This window comes from Indicator indicator, chromosome 6 (genome assembly GCF_027791375.1).
Source record: "Indicator indicator isolate 239-I01 chromosome 6, UM_Iind_1.1, whole genome shotgun sequence".
NCBI classification, from domain to species: domain Eukaryota; kingdom Metazoa; phylum Chordata; class Aves; order Piciformes; family Indicatoridae; genus Indicator; species Indicator indicator.
The window spans coordinates 12,219,041-12,239,681 of record NC_072015.1 but is presented as its reverse complement, the minus strand read 5'-3'; the positions used below and the strand labels follow the sequence as shown (position 1 = coordinate 12,239,681).

General features: G+C 39.3%; 1 protein-coding gene across 1 annotated transcript in view; it reads right to left on the bottom strand.

The window, feature by feature from the left end:
• The window catches only part of CDKAL1 (CDK5 regulatory subunit associated protein 1 like 1), a 415,443-nt gene that overhangs the window by 141,121 nt on the left and 253,681 nt on the right, over window positions 1-20,641 (bottom strand). The window contains exon 9 of the mRNA XM_054381757.1: window positions 9,611-9,756. Within this exon, the coding sequence (XP_054237732.1) occupies window positions 9,611-9,756 (146 nt within the window). The remainder of the gene's footprint in view (window positions 1-9,610; window positions 9,757-20,641) is intronic.

The window sequence follows — 20,641 nt, the reverse complement described above, 5'->3', positions numbered from 1 at the left end:
ACTATGGATAAAACTTCCCAGGAAAAGGAAAGCCTAACCATAACTACATATAGAAGACATCACTCCAAACAACTTCATTCGTTATATTTAGGAAAAAAAGTAAGCCAGTTTCTACAAAATGATGACTACATAATGCTTACATTTACTAAAAAGGCATATCTTCTCTCTCCAACAGCCATTCAAAAATTATTTCTTCAGTCTTTGGCCAAAATGTTGTGAGCTCAAAGCATCAAGAGTGCAAAATAATGTGTGTGCCCACTAAGCCTGAACTCATCAAGCTGTGCTCATCTCATCCTGAACACTGTTTTTCCCAGGCTTCACCCTGCAGTTTCTACACCGCTCTATGGGAATGACACAGTAGAAGATTGAAGGTACATTTAGTACCATCTTCAAAGCAGCCTGTAACATTAGAATTACTTTATGTTAACTTGCCATTGAGTGACACAATTCAGGTTTCAGTATTTGCATGTGTACATCCTCAGGCTAAGTGTGATCAGCATATGAACAACAGTCAGGCAGGTGTACCAGTAACAGACCAAGCCATAGGAAAATTAGAATTGCAGAATGTAATGATTTGAACCACATCATATATATCCCTACACTATTCTGAGCAATGGGGGATGAAATTTCTAACACTCCTGAGCACAGCCAGCAGGCTGAGGGAGGTGATTCTCACCCTCCACTCTGGTGAGACCCCACCTGGAGTACTGCGTCCAGTTCTGGAGCCCCTATTACAAGAAAGATATGGACATGCTGGAACGTATCCAAAGAAGGGCCATGAGGATCATCAGAGGACTGGAGCTCCTCTCCTATAGAGACAGACTGAGAGAGTTTGGGCTATGCAGTCTGGAGAGAAGGTGGCTCAGTGAAGACCTTATTGTGGCCTTTCAGTACGAGAAGGGAGCCTACAAGAAAGCTGGGGAGGGACTTTTTAGGATGTTGGGTAGTGATAAAACTAGGGGGAATGGAGCAATATTAGAAGTGGATAGATTCAGATTGGATGTTAGGAAGAATTTCTCACCATGAGGGTAGTGAGATACTAGAACAAGTTGCCCAGGGAGGTAGTAAAAGCCCCATCCTTGGAAGTTTTTAAGACCAGGCTGGATGTGGCTCTGAGCAACCTGATCTAGTGTGAGGTGTCCCTGTCCATGGCAGGGGGGTTAGAACTGGATCATACGATGATCTTTGAGGTCCCTTCCAACCCTGACAGTTCTGTGACTCTACGTTGTTGTGTACTAATTTCAGTTGGGTATTTTCCTTTTTGTTTTTCCTTTTCCCTGTTTCTTTTGATGTAATCAGGTATCTCTGCAGCAGAGTCGTAAATAATTTTGTGTAACTCAGCTAAAGCTCTCCACTTTCCTGTTTTGCTCTCCTGCCAGTGTGGGAGAAGGGGAGGGACAGAAAGCAGGGGGGTGGAGGGTCAGGGGGAAGCATCGGGGTTAAAACATCACACAGTCATACTCTCACCATGAATTCAGGTAAAATACTGTAGGATATGCACATGCAGAGGAGAAACGTCCCTTTATTACAAACTGTACTGTTACCATTTCCTGTATTGAAACTCTAAGTCTCTTGCTCAAAAAAAGGCATGAGCCTCTTTAAGTAAGACAGCTTCTGAAAAATGAGCACTGTGACCTGTCAAAGAGATGTCCTCTTAGACTTTTAGCATTTTACCACACACATCAAAGAGCTGGGTTTCTGTAAATCCAGTCCTGTATTTCTCATTTTTATACTACCTTATTAGTTACATGCATGCTGTATACTATGTTGTATACTACAATGCATGCTCTACTCAGTCACACTCTCTATGTAGCAGTCCTAGGCCCAGGCATTCTACAATCTCATTTAAGGCTGAATTCAGTTGGACGGAAGAAATAACTGGGAGGAAGACATAAGCAAGGATGAGCATAACAGTGAAACATCAAATGTCTGGGTTTAAAAAAAATGATCTTATGAGAACAAAAAGCTTGCCTTTTATATTAATTACAGTTATTAAGCACAGAATATAGTGTAAAAAGACTACGCAGGCTTAATTCTCAACTCTTCTTGTGGGTACATGTCTGAGCAAAAACGTAACCAACTGCTTTTATGGAAACATCTTCAAAACTTCAAAGAACCCATGACATCACTATTTGTACACTCTTTAGAGTAAATAACTTGTATACTAAGACACAAACCAGTGTTCCTAGTAGGAAAAAGGTCACACTCTTTCAAGGTAAATAGTTTCTGCTGAAAAACCCGATCTTCTAGAGATCGCTGCCACTAAAAGTTTTGCTACACTCTACGTTCCTGTGTGTTTTCAAATGACTTCCATCAAGCACAATTTGACAGACTCAAGGCTGTTATTTTCAGTCATACAGCCAGAGAGACTTTAATAATTTATCTACATACACACATAAGAAATTGAACACTAAAGCAAGTGTGACACACATTCATGTTACTCAATATAGATGACACAACTAACTCGTTAACAGATTTTTTTTTAGTGTTTGTAATAAAGTCTTACAAAAAATAACCACAAGTCTAATGTGATTTCCACATTACCCCAGCTTCAGCTGCATGTTTTAGTTCATCTTCCAGCGAATTATACTTTCCCCCAGCACTGTTACAGAAAGAATTTAATAGTTATGCTTTACAAGGCACAGGACTAGCAAAAACAGAAGAAAGCATGCACTTCTTCAGCTGCCATCTTGACATACAGGCAACAGAATAAGAGTTTACAGTCCAGAAAACTCTAATATCCTTGATGCATTTGACATGAAAAACTAGGCTATAAATTGGTGACTAGTTATAAAGTGGCAACAGATCTAATTATGTGAACTGTGGCACTAAGAGGTCTCTCCGTGAACTAACATGAAATCTGATTCAATAATCTGCAGAATAGTAGAGACAGGAGATTAAAAAGATGCAGATATTTGTAAGTGACATTCCTTCCCTCCTCCTGTTCTCATGCAGGAAATCTCCTCAGTATAGCTCCTTGCTAGAAAATAAGGGTACAGTGGCATTTATTGAGAAAGGGCAAAGAAGTGCTGTACAAGTCAAAATGGAAAGATTGCCCTGCTAAAATGACATTCTGCTGTGTTAAAAAACAAAACAAAACAAAACAACCCCCAAAAGATATCCTGGTATGTCTAATGTCTGTCTCTTCCCAGCCAGCACCAAAGAAAAGCAGTTTTTAAATTCAGGTATTCAGTAAATATTCAAAAATGACCTAATGAAATTCATGGATCTGCAAGTGTTCAGCATCTTTGAAACCTCTCACCTACTTATACCTCTTTACATGATCTTGTGAATCAAATGCAAAACAGGAAGCCTTATAATTTAGCAATCGCTTTCTGTAAGCTCAACTTTAGATTTCATGACACCTAAAGACAAGTAATCCTGTGGTAAAAGGAGCTTGTAGTCCATCAAAGACTACACCACTGATCACAAGGGTGAAGTCTAGACACAAAGTTGAATCTGCTTTTGTACTGTGTCTGTCTGGTGAAAACCCCCACATCTTAGTTTTTGGTGCTAATTCAATACTTCTTAAATAAACACTCAATTCATTTAAAACACAAAAAAAGAAGGCACATGTGGTAAAGTGATTAGGTCAGACTCAAAGTGCAGACAAAAGGTGGAGTAAAGAGAGGAGTCTAGAGACCAAGGTATAAAATTACAGATAAATACCAAACACATTCAGCAATTTCTTAGCAGAAAAATGTCATAAGGATTTTAAACAGATGACATCTGCATTTGCAGTAGTTAGACTTGCAGAACAGATGTACTAAAACACATTAGAAAAAACAACAAAAATAGCCTAAATCAGAAAGACTTAACATGGTTTATTAAGGCCATGATTCGTGCATCTGCAGAATGAGCTCAACGATCTCTCTCTCTGAGAAACAAAAACTCATTTTCAGAAAGAAAATGAAACGCATTCATGCTGTAAATAAGTGAAGGAGCTGTTTGAGTTACTTCATAATTACCTGCATTCTGAAGGCAAGTAGAGAAATTTATATAAAAATAGTAAATGGCTATTTAAAAATTATTCTATTAATTGCCTTTAAATTCTAGTTTCAATAACTGGCGTTGTGTGATGATGTGATAAAGACAATATTACTGCTACAAGGCCTGGGATAATTTCAAAATTGCAGGTTGTCTGGAATAGCTACAAATTTGAACCTGACTCATTTGGACGTTTGTCTTTCAGTGTGGGCTTAATAATCTTCAGGACCTTAGCATAGCAACATCTTTCAGAAGAAACCATTGACAGCTACAAATTATTTACAGTATTTATTTGTAATTTTCTTGATTCTCTAAATAACAGTATTTAGAAACAAGCTTTGGGGAAGATATTTTATTCCCTGTCCATTATTTCCATTAAAAATAACCAGAAGAAAATAGAGAAAAATTTCAAGCAGAAGACTTCTGCGTTTCAAGAAACTCACTTGCACAAGAAATACAGACAGAGATGATGATAAACAGCTGACCGCCCATGTAAGCTTTTATGGTATGTGTCATGATGCCCCGAATAACAACAAGGTCACAACAGAAGACTAGAACCTGGGAAACAAATTGCTGCTTGTAAAATTGCTCAAAAAGGCAAGAGAGCCTGCAACATCCTGCACAAAACTGCACTGAGAAAACAGATGGAAAGTTTCATTCAGACACTCAAATACTGCTGTAAAAACTAAGATTAACATGGATATACAGCATGATTGGGAGAAGACAGTAGCTGAGCCCACTTCACTCCCAGATATGCCATTTTACCCTGAAGCAGCCTGTCTGAACATCCAAGGAGATAGATTTTGACAAGAGACAAAAAGTCAGGGCACTCAAAAAAAACACAAGACAATCACTGCTGAATCTCCCCAAATTTTTAAAAAACAAATTAAGAGGTGGCCTAGGAAGCTGCTGAAATTATCAGTTGCTGTCTTTGCAAAGCAACACGGAAAAAGGAAGCCTCCCTGAATCCATCTGTCCCAAAGGACACATATAATAATACAATATAAAAAATATATAAAATAACGTAACACTCTCAATCTGGGCAGTCTCTCACTATTTTGACAGTATCTTCAGTTTCTTCAGACATTAAGCAGTTGTGTGTAAGAGCTGGTCAACTAAGATATGAGTTTACACCTGAGTGACTAATTTCCTTCCAACTCTGCCATTCATTTTAAACTGCATTCATTTTACTTTGGTCCTTTACATTTTACCAATTGCAGAATTTCTGCCTGACAGAACTGTGACTTGCCCCGCTGGCAGCCCAAGATTATACTGGAAAGCTCAAACGTTTCCAGCATGAATTACAACACAAACTCAAGTACATAGAAGCAGCTACTCACAATTATATTATGCTTCTATCTCAGAACACAAGTTGAGGCAAACCCAACTACTTCTCAAACCAGAAGTAGTAAAGGTAAAGGTAAAGCGTTTCAGGCTAGCTCTAAATGTGCCTGCTTTTCTTATTCATCTACATTGTAGATTGCAATTCCCTTATCAAGAAGCAGCAATAGAAAAAAGATTAATATAAACTTTAATGAACACCAGAAGGGTAGAAGAATACAGTATTGTCAATGACAGTAAATGAGAAATTTGGAAAACATGAGCCTATGGATTTTTTTGCTGGGTATATATTCACACTGTTGATTATTCAAGCAATTACAGACTATGACATTCAGATCTCAGGTTTCTTTAACTAAAATAAATTCCAATGTTTGCTTTTATCAGCAAAAGTAAATTTCAGGGGATTAAGTTTCAAAACTTTGAGATAATTAAAGCAGTCTTGCTCTTTCTACAACTACAAACACCACCTTTCAGAAATATAACTTACGCTGATTCTTGGGAGTTAAGATCACTTGGAAAACAACTCATATTTTAATATAATGATAGCACAATTAAAAGACTTTCTGATAGAAGAATAAGTTGGTCTCTGGATTAAATTTAGTAAGGAGCAATTTCTAAAGCTCCTGTATTTAGCTGAAAACACACTAAAACGAACAACTCATGCAGGAACTGGGGTCTTGCAAATGAACGGTGCCTCCAGAATCCTTTAGTAGATCCTAAGGCTATGTTATGTGTTTAAGAACCATAGAAGTTCTTAAGTCCTCCAGAAGGACCAGATAGTCCAGGGGGTGGACACTGAAAAGTGTAATCTATGTTATTTCATTCCCATCAGCCTGGACCCCCTTTATAAATAGGCGTTACTGTCTGTTCTGCCCTTTTTCTCCTTCCCTCTGTTCCCAATGCAGACCCTTCCTTCTTGCAGTGTGTGGGAGGTTTGCAGCCTTCTATAGCCTCCGGAAAGCTAATTTTTAGCTATGCAATTCAGGCCTAGTTGTGGGGGGAAAGCAGAAAGGTATGGGGGGGACGTTGAGGCTTGGTGTTTGGCCTGCTTGAGGGAGGTTTTGGAAGGTGTTGGCCTAGTGAAGTGAGATTTTGTATTTATGTATACATTTTGTGAATAGTATTTCCATTTAAATTTCCAATTCTCTCCAATTTCACAGAGCTTTTTTTTTATTTTACTGCTTTGGGGAGGGGTAAAATAGCTTCCTAGCTCACATACAAGTTGTACAGTATCACCTTCTAAAGGAATCAGCGCTTCCTCATTTCGTTTTGCTGTTGCTCTGTAGTTTACAAAGAAATCCTCAATAAATAAATACACATATTATATCTGTAGATCAGCTACTGACATATCAACTGCACAAGAATTATTTTTTTGAATACTTGATTTGATTGGAATTTAAGAGCAAAAAAGTGCAAAATATCACACAAGGAATTTCTAAAGAAAGTATAAAATATGACTGTTGTAGCTAAGGTTTTCAGGCTAATGGATCTGTGTTTATTAACTGACTAGGAAGAGTGGCTCTAACAAACTAGGTGTTGAAGATGAAAAGACTACACCAGAACATCAATACTAATACTTAGAGTTTGTTTCTAGGGTTGCTGCCTGAAGAAAGAGTCCTCAAAGAAAAGAAAACAGTAACATATCTAACTCCACGGTCTCAGAGGGTCTAGAAGCTAGAGGCTCCATTCCTTAAAAAAGAGAGTTCCAACACAAAAGGTAATTGCTTTGGAGAACTCTAGCTTCTCTGTAAGGCTTTCTGTGCTCAGCAGGATATAAATAAATCCACCCATCTCAGAAGGAGATGCCTCTGCAATCATTCCTGGTACTTCAGTGGGAGGAAAGGCATTTGTTCTTTCTTTTGGGAGAAAAAAGTCCCAGAGTTTTGCTGGCCTGATTGAGAAAAGAAAGATTCAGGAATCACTTGTTATCTTTGGGGTTACAAAACCAAAAAGATGGCATGGCTCATTCTTATCCTTTTCCCCTTCGTTTTTCACCTGCTGTACTTAATTTCTATTTGCTTAGATGTTTGAAGTCAAGTTATGAAGCACTTAACTGATAACAATTTAATTCCTCAATATGTGGCTTTACTTTTTTATCAGTCCAGACTATACTATGGTTTAGTAGTTTCAGGTGAAGACACTATCAGAGTAGCTGTTACGTCTTAGAGACAAAAGTACCATTTGGAACCTACTGATTAAGACCCTGCACATTTCATGCAGGAAGCCTCTAGATGACTTTATAGCCCTAGCAATAGAGAAAGGAGATGTAGGGAGTTCTACTTCAGTTTTATTTTTCCTTTTTGGTAAAGGGAAGATGGAAATAATCCCTTTTGGCTATTAGAGTAGTTCAAACAGATATTTAATTTTAGCTATTCTGGCTCTGGGTTCTGGAGCTGTCTGCAATAATGTTAAGTCCTGGCAAAGTTTGTGCCAAGATCTTTATGGGAATATCTATATGGGAAGGTAATAGCTGGCTGCTGCCATGAGAGGAGAGACTGCAGATGAACACACTATGCTCTGAAGTGCAAACGAAAAAATAATACTTGTTTTACAGATGTGCATGTGTTCAAATATCCAAAACATTTTCCTTGCCTTGCATAGCTTCCTCATCCTGCTGCCACATGGTACATAGAATTTTCCGTCTTAATATTTGCAGAGTGCTTTTTAAGAGGAACTCCTAGATAATTTGGTAGTTTCTTAATAAGCAGGATAAATAAAGTTTATTATTATTTAAAATTAAGACATCAAACCATTTATTTCCTCCTTGTTAAGTTCACTACAAAAAAGCCTATGGAAAAAGACATATGTCATAGATTATGGTACATTCAATGACCAGCTGTTTTAAATTTGGTATTAAGTAATTCACTCTTTTCTCTGTGCAAGAGCTGAATGATTTAATAAATTCCCACATGCCCCAACATGTGCCAGCTATACTAGGTTATCATAAAAACCCAGCTGCTGTTAGGACAATAGCTGCCAATGCTAAAACTACTGAAGAGAATAATGAATCAGCTTCAAGTCAGCTAAGACAAACTGACACAGTTCCCACTTAAGATACATGGGAATAAAATACACCTGTTAATTAAAAACTAACACTGACCTATAGTCACTGAAAATTAAGTGCCAAGAAATCATGTGCATTGTTGAGGATGCAAAATTAATGCCTAATCAGCTTCTATGAAGACAAGTAGCTCTATTTCCATCCTCTCTCCCAGATGCACAGGGATGTCCTACAAACAACACACATGGTTTGCAAAACAGATTCTACTGTGCTGCAGTTTGCTCTTCTTTCTTATATATATAGTTCCTGTGCAGCTCTTACGTGAAATGTTTTACATAGCTAGACTGATGGATTTTTCAATGATCATGAAAAATTATTATGAAAATTTGATTCTTTTATGTTCAAGTATTTTAATGCCATCTAAGAGTCAAAGGCAAAACTCAACCACCCTTTATTCATTAACACAGGCACACAAGCAACAAAAAAAGCAGATAAAGAGAGAGAGTGGACAAATAAGTGATAGAAATAGTTCTCCGGACTCCTATTTTTCTGGAGGATTGGTGCAGAAATATCCATCAAAATATGTCACTATTAATTTTAAATGCTAAGAAAAGACTTCATTAGTTATTAAATTATAACTTGTACTTACTAAAGCTTTGTGGGTGAATGTAACCTTCATCTTTAGGTCAGCATAAATAAATACATCACAATACACTCATTTGTTTCTCACAATTAGCTCTGCTGGTATAAGAAATAATTTTGAAATTATCCTAGAAATCATCAGTCCCATAAGCAAGATTAGAGCATTACTATATTGATGTAAATGTGTATCAGCTACGGGACGTAAAAGGTTTATTAAAAAAAAACCAAAACAACTTATTCACATTTGCTAGAGCTGAATCATCTCCAGTACATAAAGTATACAATGCTCAAAAGCCACATGAAAGACAACTTCAATAACTTCAACTTCAAGCAGTCTATATATAGTAGTGTAAGCATAAAAAAAAATAATGTAGGAATGTATTATTTGAAAAAGATTACGAATATATTGACAAATTAAAAGCATGTCGTGCAGAGATTTAAGATGCTTATAAAACCTCAAGCAAAGGGGCAAACCACATCAAGGGGGTTACAGAAAATGCAAAGACTTTGAAAGCTTAAAGAAGCTCATTCTTTTCCATACCCTAATTATGAGATTGTAAGTAACTGTGTTTTCAGCCACATGTTCTTGACACGGCAAAAAGCCAGCACTGTTATTTTCTGAAATATTAGTAGACTTACTTTTCTTTAAGGAAATTCACTACTTGTTTGAAGTCTGCCACACAGTATTCTCTTTTCATGTCCATGAGCACACTGTCAGAAGCTGACTGGACTGGTATGTGCAGAAAAGCATAGACTCTTGGATGATTGAGAATCTTCGCCATTTCCTAAAGGTTATTGAAAAAGCAAACACACTTTACATCATTATGAAAACAATTAAACATCTTTTACTTAATATATGAGCACTAATCAGCACTAATACTTCATAAACCCCAGTTTGAAACAACAGATACAGGTGAATTATTTTGAAGCAATTCTGGTTTTAAACAAAATAAGAGGGAAACAGAGATGGGATTTCCTTTGAGCAAGGGATGACATTCCCCTCCTTAGTACTGGTTATGCAGCTAAGAAAAAATTTTAGAGGTGAAGTATTGCAAAAGTCAGTGCTTCCAGGCAGGGCTGTTTTCAACTTCAGATGATGTCAAGGGTCAGCTGCTTCCATGTCAGAGTTGAGTAAGTTCTCAGATACCAATATGAGAATGTCACTAATTGGAGTATCCTTAAGTTTTGACATTTCCTAATTAAGGTATATCTGGCTTTTTGCAAACCTGCTCCCATACTAGGCTGGAATACATCACCTGTGTTACTTCAGAGACAAGACTCCAGGAATTTGAAGTGTTTGGCTATTAAATGGATAGAATTAATTAAGGGCAGCCAAAAGCAGAGTAAAAGCTTGAAAAGGAATAGAGGATTTTATACGGCAGCTAAAAGCAGAGTAAAAGCTTGAAAAGGAAGAGAGGATTTTATACATTTTCTACAAATAGGAAAGAAAACAAAGTAAAGTAAAGATAACAGTAAAATTCAAAGAAATCCCCAAACCAAACCCCTGACTGAGGCTTGGCAGGGTGATGGAACATAAGATGGAGAATAGGATATGATGGTCAGATTTCTTTCGTTTGTTTTATTTACACAGTTAATGACATACAGTCTAGCGAGAAAGTTTAAAATATTTTAAAAGAGAAAACAGCATCTAGATGGTGTGCAAAATTGTACAATATGGCCAGTTAATCCTCACCCAGCAAAAAATAAGGGTACTTGGATAAAGGACCATATTACATGTTACAGGCACAACTAGGTTTTCACTTAAGGTTTTCCCTCTCTCCCCATGCAGTAAGTGCACAGGACACAGCCTGGGACCAAGCGCTGCCCTGCCAGCTCCTCTACACACTCCAGTCAGGTTCATTCAGACCACTTCTGCTATTTTCTTTGACAACACAGACATTCTGTCTGCCAACATACTGCTGCCAGAGTTGGTCATTAAAGTTGCAACTATTTACAAATACTTTCCAGATCATTAATCAGCAATATTAGTCCCGTATCTAGATTCTCTGTTTCCACAAGGATGGCCTAGATTCTTCAAAGAATCATAGAATCATTAAGATTGGAAAAGACCTTCAAGATCATCGAGCCCAACTGTCAACCCAATACTACCATGGCCACCGAAGTCATGGAGTCCCGAAGTGCCATGCCTACCCATTTTCTGAGCACCCCCAGGTATGGTGACTCCACCACTTCCCTGGGCAGCCTATTCCAATACCTGATCACTCTTTCAGTAAAGAAATTTCTCCTAATATCCAATCTAAATCTACCCTGTCACAATTTAAGCCCATTTCCTCTTGTCCTACTGCTGGTCACTTGTGAGAAGAGAAGAATACCCACCTCACCACAAACTCCTTTCAGGTACTTGTAGAAAGCAGTAACATCTCCCCTCAGCCTTCTCTTCTCCACACCAAACTATCCCAACTCCCTCAGCTGCTCCTCATAAGATATTCTCCAGATCCCTCACCTTCTCAGGCTCCTCAAAAAGAGGTAAACACTCTTGTACCTTTTAACATTCAGGTACCCACCTTTTAAAAGCACTGTTTTCCAGAAAGGAATAAAAAAGCATGCTCTCAGCACACACCTTTAATCTGACAAACATATGCATACACACCCTCACCTCCCTCAAATCACTTTTAAAAGCAGTTTTGAAAGTTTCTGTCTAAGATCTGATTACATAAATGTCTAAGAGAAGCAGTTATATTATTCAGTAATACATTTATCTCAGGTACACAAGCTAAACATTACAGTAATAACTATAGTGCTAATGGAGGATATACAATTTGATGCACGGAAAGGCTGTATGCAGTGAACCAGGCTCTCAGTGGAAGCTGGAGTTAGCAGGCTTCATGAATAAAAGAGTAGAGCAAAGGCTTCCAGACAGCCATACAAATTTTGTCTATTTCAAATGGAACCATTTGCCTGCGCCCTTAATCTTAGACATCTAGCGAGAATATATTTTTAAAATGAAACAGCACAGAACAATTTCTTTAAAACAAAGTAACAAAATAAGGAAAACTTTCCCTTTTTTAAGCTTAAAAAATGCTGTTAATGTAATTCATATGAAGCACTCTAGTAATGATCCAACCTAAATTATTTTATTATTCTATTATTTTTTTGCTTATCAGTAATAAAATATTCCTAAAACATAAGAAATGGCAAAAGGGTTGGAGCCTAAGCTATTATATTGCTTATCGCTTTGTTCAAAGCACTTCATTCAATCTTCAAAACCAGATTTATAATATGAGAAACCAATAAAAGTCAAGTGTCTTAACATGTTTCTGAATCTGCCAAGTTCTTAAAAATAACTCACCCTACAACATAGAAAAAAAATTTAATTCCTTCTCACTCCTCTCAAATTAGCATCTTCTGAAAATCAGCCTCTGCAATATGTAATCACTTTCTGAATTCTTTTTGAAGGTAATAAACTATTTATTAGAATTTTTAGCTACAAAAGTGTGATTTTTATTCTAGCTTTTGTAGAGTGGAGAATCATTTGATAGGAAAAAAAAACAGTGGGAATATCATGTTTAAAAAATTCAGGGTTTTTTTCTTTCCCCTTTGCAGTCATACTAAACACTACTTACTTTTAAAGGGTTACTTTGTAATCTTAAATAGGGATGAATTCGTTCCATGATAGTAACTACTTTCAAATTGTGTATAAAACTAGGCACACGTTGCAGGCCAGCAGGAAGAAACAATAATAATAATAATAATAACAACAACAGCAATAATGATAACAGCAACAACAACCCATAACTACCTTGAATTTACCTGCTAAAAGACACCATATATAACAAAGAATGAGAAACTACTGTGGTTTACAATGAAGCTTTGTTTTTTGAAGTCACAAGTAAGGAAATTCTCTCTCATTGTCTCATTATGTGACAATGTTGATTTCATTTGTCCTCCTCTCCTCTTTGCCTTAAAATGAAAATTTGGCTGCAAAGTACGGAAAGTGAAACCCAAATCCTAAAATCAAAGAAACCCCAGCCAACCCCAAACCCAGTGGCTGCTTATCTCATGGTAACATGCAGAATCCTGCTCGCCTCACACTTATCTCCTTCAGTGAGAACATGGCCAAAAGGGAACTTTCAGTCACTCTCTCAGAAGAACTAAACTGATAGCATGCAGCAGCCAGTTAACAAGACTCTACTCAGAACTGCTTCTTTTATTAGTTATTCCCCATTTAATAAAAGAAATCATATATGCTCTGCAATTCCTGTTGTCAATATCTTTCAGGATTAAGAACACAACTGCTACTGCTGTCATTTCAAGTGATTTCACTTGGCTCCATACTAATAGGACACAAGATGCCTGTTGCTAATTACCTGAACTTTTCAACTGTCACTCCAGGTCCCTGTATGCAGTAAGAGCCATGAATGTATGTTCAAGAACATTACTGACAATTCTGCTGCATCAATTTGTACCAGAAAGATGTAACATCAGTCCCTCAGTAGCAAAGGACTTGCTTTCTTTAGAAAGTAAATTGCTTGTCATACACATTGGAAATGCACATACAACACACATTACCAGTCTGGAAACCCTAACGCAGCCCTGCTGTTGCCACAGGTTTCAGGTATGTTCTGCACACTCTAAGATCCTTTTAGAGTAGAGGAGATTGGAAACAACTCTTTCTGCTTTGAAGTCTTTGCTACACCAAATACGCTATGCTTAGGCACTGAGGTCCTATGGAGTACATGAATCTGAATTAAAGGCTCTACTGATAAACAGATCTCCTGTCAAGTACTTCAGGATTGTATTTATGCATTTGGTGAATTTAGCAGAACACGAATTGCTAAGACAAATCAAACTAAATACAGAAACACCAGATAAGTCACTCTCATCAGGTCAACTCAACTGCTGTGTCACCACACAGTGGTCCTGGCGTGATCTAAGGAACAGCAATAGTAAGTGCTGCAGGTCACATTGGGCTGGGTCGAGGCAGATGGCAGCTTGTCAGGTAATGGGTGAGCAGGTCCCAGCACACAGCTTTGGCAGGACTCACCAGATCTCACGAGCAAGTGAGACTAATGTGGCACTGAGAGGGACTGCTAGGACCCAGCGTGGGCCATTTAAAGGTTCCCAGCGAACAGGGCAGGCAAACAGGATGCAGGGCATCAGGAAGGGCATGGTTGTAGTAGTTTGCACAGGCAAGGTGTGTGGGCAGGGAAAAACCTCTCTCAACATGAAGATCAGCTCCCTGAACTGGAAGACAGGGATTGGGGGGGGGGGGGTGGGGGGGTGGGTGGGGAGCAGGACAGAATGAAGTCTCCATAATCCAGGAGGAAATTATCAGTGCCTTATTGTACCACTTAGATGTGCACAAGTCTATGGGACCAGATGGGATCCACTGAGGAATACCAAAGGAGCTTGCAGAAGTGCTCACCAAGCCAGTCTCCATTATTTTTCAACACTCCTGGATAACTGTGGAGGTCCCAAGTTGACTGGAGAGCAGCAAGTGTGATGCACATCTATAAGAAGGGCTGGAAGGATTATTCTGGGAACTTCAGGCCTGTCATTCTGACCTCAGTGCTAGAGAAGGTTATGAAGCAGTTCATTTTGAGTGCCATCACACGGCACACACAAGACAAGCAGGCAATTGGGCCCAGTCGGCATGGGTTTATGAAGGGCAGATCCTGTCTGACTGACCTGTTGCCTAGCAGATGAAGGAAAGACTGTGGACCTTGTCTGCCTGGACTCTAGTAAAGCCTTTGACACTGTTTCCTACAGCATTCTCCTTCAGAAACTCATTGTACAAGGCTTAGATAAGTGCACTCTGCACTGGATAAAAATCTGGCTGGATGGCCAGGCCAAAAGAATGGTGGTGAATGGAGTTAAATCTGGCTGGTGTCCGGTCACAAGCGGTGTTCCCCAGGGTCCAATACTGAGGCCTGTCCTCTTTAACATAGAATCGAATCAGTCAGGGTTGGAAGGGACCACAAGGATCATCCAGTTCCAACCCCCCTGCCATGGGCAGGGACACCTCACACTAGATCAGGCTGGCCAGAGCCTCATCCAGCCTGGCCTTAAACACCTCCAGGGATGGGGCCCCAACCACCTCCCTGGACAACCCATTCCAGGCTCTCACCACGCTCACGGGGAAGAACTTCTTCCTCACATCCAGCCTGAATCTCCCCACTTCCAGCTTTATTCCATTCCCCCTAGTCCTGTCACTACCTGATAGCCTAAAAAGTCCCTCCCCAGCTTTCTTGTAGGCCCCCTTCAGATACTGGAAGGCCACAATAAGGTCACCTTGGAGCCTTCTTTTCTGCAGACAGAACAGCCCCAACTCTTTCAGTCTGTCCTCATAGGAGAGGTGCTCCAGCCCTCTGATCATCCTGGTGGCTCTTCTCTGGATATGTTCCAGCATGTCCATATCCCTCTTGTAATAGGGGCTCCAGAACTGGACACAGTACTCCAGGTGGGGTCTCACCAGAGCAGAGTAGAGGGGGAGAATCACCTCCCTCGACCTGCTGGCCACACTTCTCTTGATGTAGCCCAGGATCTGGTTGGCTTTCTGGGCTGCAAGTGCACATTGACAGCTCTTGTTGAGCTTCTTGTCCACCAGCACCCCCAAGTCCCTCTCCTCAGGGCTGCTTTCTAGCCAGTCACTGCCCAGCCTGTATTTGTGCTTGGGATTGCCTCGACTCAGATGCAGGACCTTGCACTTGGTCTTGTTGAACCTCATGAGGAATCTGGATGAGGGGATAGAGTTCACCCTCAGTAAGTTTGCAGATGACACCAAGCTGGGTGGCTGCATCAATCTACTAACGGGTAGGGAAGCTTTACAGCAGGATCTAGACAGGTTAGATCAATGGGCCAAGGCTAACTATATGAGGTTCAACAAGGCCAAGTGCCAGGTCCAGCACTTGGGTCATAACAACCCCATGGTAAGCTACAGACTTGGGGATGTACGGTTGGGAAGCTGCAGACTTGGAAAGAGATCTGGGGACATTTGTTGACAGTCAACTGAATGGGAGTCAGAAGTGTGCCCAGATGGCCAAGAAGACAAAGAGCATCCTAGCTTGTATTAGAAACACTGACTAGCAAGAATAAGGAAGTGATTGTCCTCCTGTACAAGGCACTGGTGAGGCCACACCTCAAATATTGTGTTCATTTCTGGGCTCCTCACTATAAGAAGGGCACAGAAGTGGAGTGTGTCCAGAGAAGGGCAGCGAGGCTCATGAAGGGCCTAGAGCACATTACCTATGAGGATTATTTGAGGGAGTTGGGGTTGTTCAGTCTGGAGAAAAGGAGACTGAGGGGAGACCTTATTACTCTCTATAACTACCTGAAAGGAGGTCCGATTAAGGAGGGGGACAACATCTTCTCCCTGGTGGTAAGCCACAAGACTAGAAGGACAAGTGTCAGGATGACAAACCCAGGCTCTTATCAGTCCAATGATAGGACAAGGGGCAACAGGTGCAAGGTGGAGCATAGAAGGTTTCACGCAAACACAAGGAAAAACATTTTCATTGTTAGGGTGACAGGGCACTGGAATAGCCTGCTCAGAGGCTGTGGAGTATCCTTCTCTAGAGACATTCAAAACCCACCTGGATGCATTCCTGTATGACCTGCTCTGGCAGGGGGGTTGGACCAGATCTTTTGAGGTCCCTTCCAACCCCTAACATTCTGTGATTCTGTCAAATGGATTAAAGTTGTTCTAGGGGAAGATTAGGCTGGATATTGGAAAATATTTTTTAACTGAAAGGATTATCAAACATTGGAATGGTCTGCCCAGTCACCATGTAGTGGAGTCACCATCCCTGGCACCTGGACTGGTGCTTAGGGACATGGCATAGTGGCCACCTTGCAGTGCTGGGTTGAAGTTTGGACTACATGATCTTGAAGGTCTCTTCCAATCAAAGATACTCTGTGATTCTTTGTCTTCATGTGTAAGTACCACTGGTGTTCTTAAATTTGCCTTTTATAACCAGAAACTTGGAGTGAGCAGTTCAGTGGGATACAGAATCAATGACTCAATGAAGTTTTGCATGATTACATCAGAAATCTGGACAAATCCATCTTTCAAACTGTGCAAGTATTCAGATATAAAAATCACATTGTAACCCTGAGATTTAAGGTAAGATTGTTCCAGTCTTACCTTTTATCCATCTTACACCTAAAACTACACTGATGCACTTCACCACATAGGTTTGATGAAATTACAGCTATGCGCTGAGCAGTCACAGTCAATGCTGACAGATATTCCCACACCACAGACTGCATACAGAATACTAGATTTCATCACTTCATAAAACTCCTTAGTTAATATCCCAGAGAGAACTTGAAGGACATCATGGGCTAATGCACAACTGTACTTTACAGTGTCTCAAACTTCTAAGCTTAACATCTGTTTCCTGTTGGATTTTTTTATAAATATATATATATAACTTTTTTTTTACCTATTGCTCTGCATTACTAGATATAATTATGTGTTTCAGTTAGAAGGCAAAAATGTAATATAGAATTTTCTTTCCATCTGGAAACAATAAATGAACAACTTTTACAAATTATATGACTGTGAACAAAAATTTCTGTCTTTAATCATGACTAAAACAGCTGATTGCCTTTTCCCCCATCTCCTGGAATCTAATAATATGTCCATGAATGGAGGGAAGCACTACACGAAAATGACATTTCATGTAGGAATGAAAAGGTCAAAGAGTAGCTCATTTTTTTTAAGCTGACTTTACAAAAAAATAAGCCATCCATGTTCAGAATCTAACAACATATATGAAATATCCTTTAGGATATTGATCATACAGAAAATAGTTTTTTCCAGTTCTTAGCAGCTGTAGCACATCAGAACACATGGCACATTGCCAGAAAGATTTTTATCTATTCAGTATACTTTCCCCTAGCAATTACAACACACAAATGTAACCACCTAACCAGAAAATCACTCCTGTTTGTAATGACACCATGTGCAACCAAAGAGAATTACAGACACAATAAACATCAGTATCTCTGCATCTTTATGTCAGTACCAGCAAGCCCTTTAGACAACGATTCTTTTCCCTAACCTAAAGTAGGCAGAAGCCCAGTGTTTGAATTCTGCACCATGTCTGAGCCATGATGATTTGACTAACTTGCTTTCTAGCAAGAGGATTTTGTACTTTGCCAGGAGTAAAGTCCAAAGAAACCCTCATCCATATGGAAACATGACAAGATGGCATTCCCTCAAAACCTCGTCTTCCCCTTGTTGCACATGTTAGTCTGGGATATAGCACAAAGGGTATGGACTGACTGCTATATTTCAGAAGCCTGATGGTGCCACCACTAGCATGATCTGGATAAAAACCAAGTGGCTGAGGTCCATTTTAGAAATTCCTCTGCTGCAGTGCTGTTCAGGAACAGATGTGACCTAGCAATGCAGGCATGGCAACGACGACACAGTATGATTGAGTCTGGAAAGCACGTAACAGTTTTGTTAAAACTAATGAAGAGGGAACCTTTCCCCAGCTTCCCACCCCCCATGAGTAATGGGGCTGTAAAAATCTAAGAACGTGTAGGACGTATAATTGCAAACCTCCCCAAGGACAACAGTTGGAAGGCAATGCCTCTCCCTCAGCTATATATGAAAGATGATATGTAATGAAGCCATATGATGAGCAAGCCTAGTGGCTACCCCTATCCCATGTAATATGACATGACTTATTTCCAGGTCTTTATCCTCTCATTAGGATAAATGGAGGTCACACTGGAGCAGTTAGAAGCCTCCACAATTCTGACCAGTGTAATTTGAACCTTAAAATCAAATCTTTGGGTTGCCAGATGGAGGGCACAAATCTGTTTTGTCACATGGGAAAAATGCCTTCCACATTACCAAACAAAGAAATGGTATTAGCTCAGGCCACCCTTAGAAGTGGATATAAACCAGAGTGCAAGCTGTGATCTGCTGATAGGAAAATTATCCGTGAGAGCCATATGCTCAGTCCTAGCTGTTCCCAGCTGTTCTCCTCGGTGTAGAAGCTCTCCACTTCTTCCAGCCTCAGAAAATAGACAACCCAAGCTAGATCAGCAATTTTTTTTTCTCCCTTGTGGCTCCATATTAAACCTGTTCTCTTTAAAAACAAACTAAGCCACACCAGAAACATCTACATACCTTCAAAAACTTTCCACATCTTTTGTTAAAAATACGGACAGGCTAACACAAGTCCTTGCTAGAAAAGTGACATTTTGGTAATGCCACAATTCAAATACTACAATTCAAAGTTGCAGTTGATACTTGCTGCTTCCCATGACTCAGTGCACAAACAAGAAAACACACAGCACCGAACACCCACTACCTGATTTTTACTTTCAAACAGAATTATCAAGAACTCTCCTACTCAGTTAAGAGGTGAGGATCCAGGAATACATTCAGAACTAATGGTACCACATTGATTTCCTCAAAGTATCCTGCACCTTCAGTTCCCACACAGACTGATGGAAGTCGTGCGGCTGGGAACATACAATAAACGGTTCAGTGCTTTCAAACATGAGAACTGTTACTGTTGCTGCTGCAGCCATCATCAAAACCCTAAAGACACTTCTAAATCTTCAGAGCACTGTTTGATCAGTTTCAATAAACAGATTCACTTTAAGGTAAAATGTACATTTAATTAATGACTAGAGTGATGTTTTAGATGACTTTAAAGCAGGTGACAAATAACTAATGTTAATTCCTTGTGAAATGATGACTTCTGGTATGAAACAAAATATATACCTATTTTGTCCATGGTACTTTTTAGATTCTCATCACTAAGCACTCCTCAAATGAAATATTTTTTTCCAGAAGTAAATTAAGGCTCCTCTTTGTAGTAGGTATTAGAACCACATTCTTGGAAGTTCCCTAAAAAGGTGACTTATTGCAGCAGCAAACTAAATAACAGTCTCAATCATACCTGATGCTAATTAAACCTTGAAAAATAATTAAAGCATAGAGAAGCACACATATACAGTAGGTGAGTAGGACTGTCACAGTACCTTTTGTCTTCAGAAACCTGGATGAGAGAAATGGATTGATAGTTTCATCTATAGTATGCATTTGTCCACCGCCTCAAAAATAAGAATCCCATATGACATGAAAGAATTCATGGTTTCTGCCTAGAAGGAAGTCACAGAATATACAGCACACCTCACTAGAGTTGAGTGGCATTAAGACAAAGCAGTGGCAGAAGTCTCCCTATTGTTTCCCTCTATTTCAAACAAGCAAGTACAATACCTAAAAAAGTAATCTGCTTTACAGCAGGTTGCAGTGGAAGGAAAATAGTGGAAGGTTTTAATCAAAATCTAAACCTTTAGGCAAGTGTTATCACTTTTTTTTGTAGCTATCCAAGTTGCTGAGGTGCATTTCATGGCAGAACAGAACAAAAATATTCAAAATCATAATGACAAGATTGGTATCACAGAATTCACATTCTTTAGCAGCTCTTGCATATTAACTGTAACTAAACTAATTGAATTCAAAGACTGAGCAGAAGAGCTTTAATGTCTCTTCCTCAATTCACAATGGTACAGAAACCTAAACCCAGTATCATTGTGCAGTTTTATTAAAGTTTCTGGAGCACATTGTATTTCCTTTTCCTCATTTTTCAAAAGCAATCACCTCAAAACAAAATCCAAGTTTTTTATTTTTTTAAACAAAGGCCAAAACTCAATGAAACAAGCAGTCTTACTCAAGAT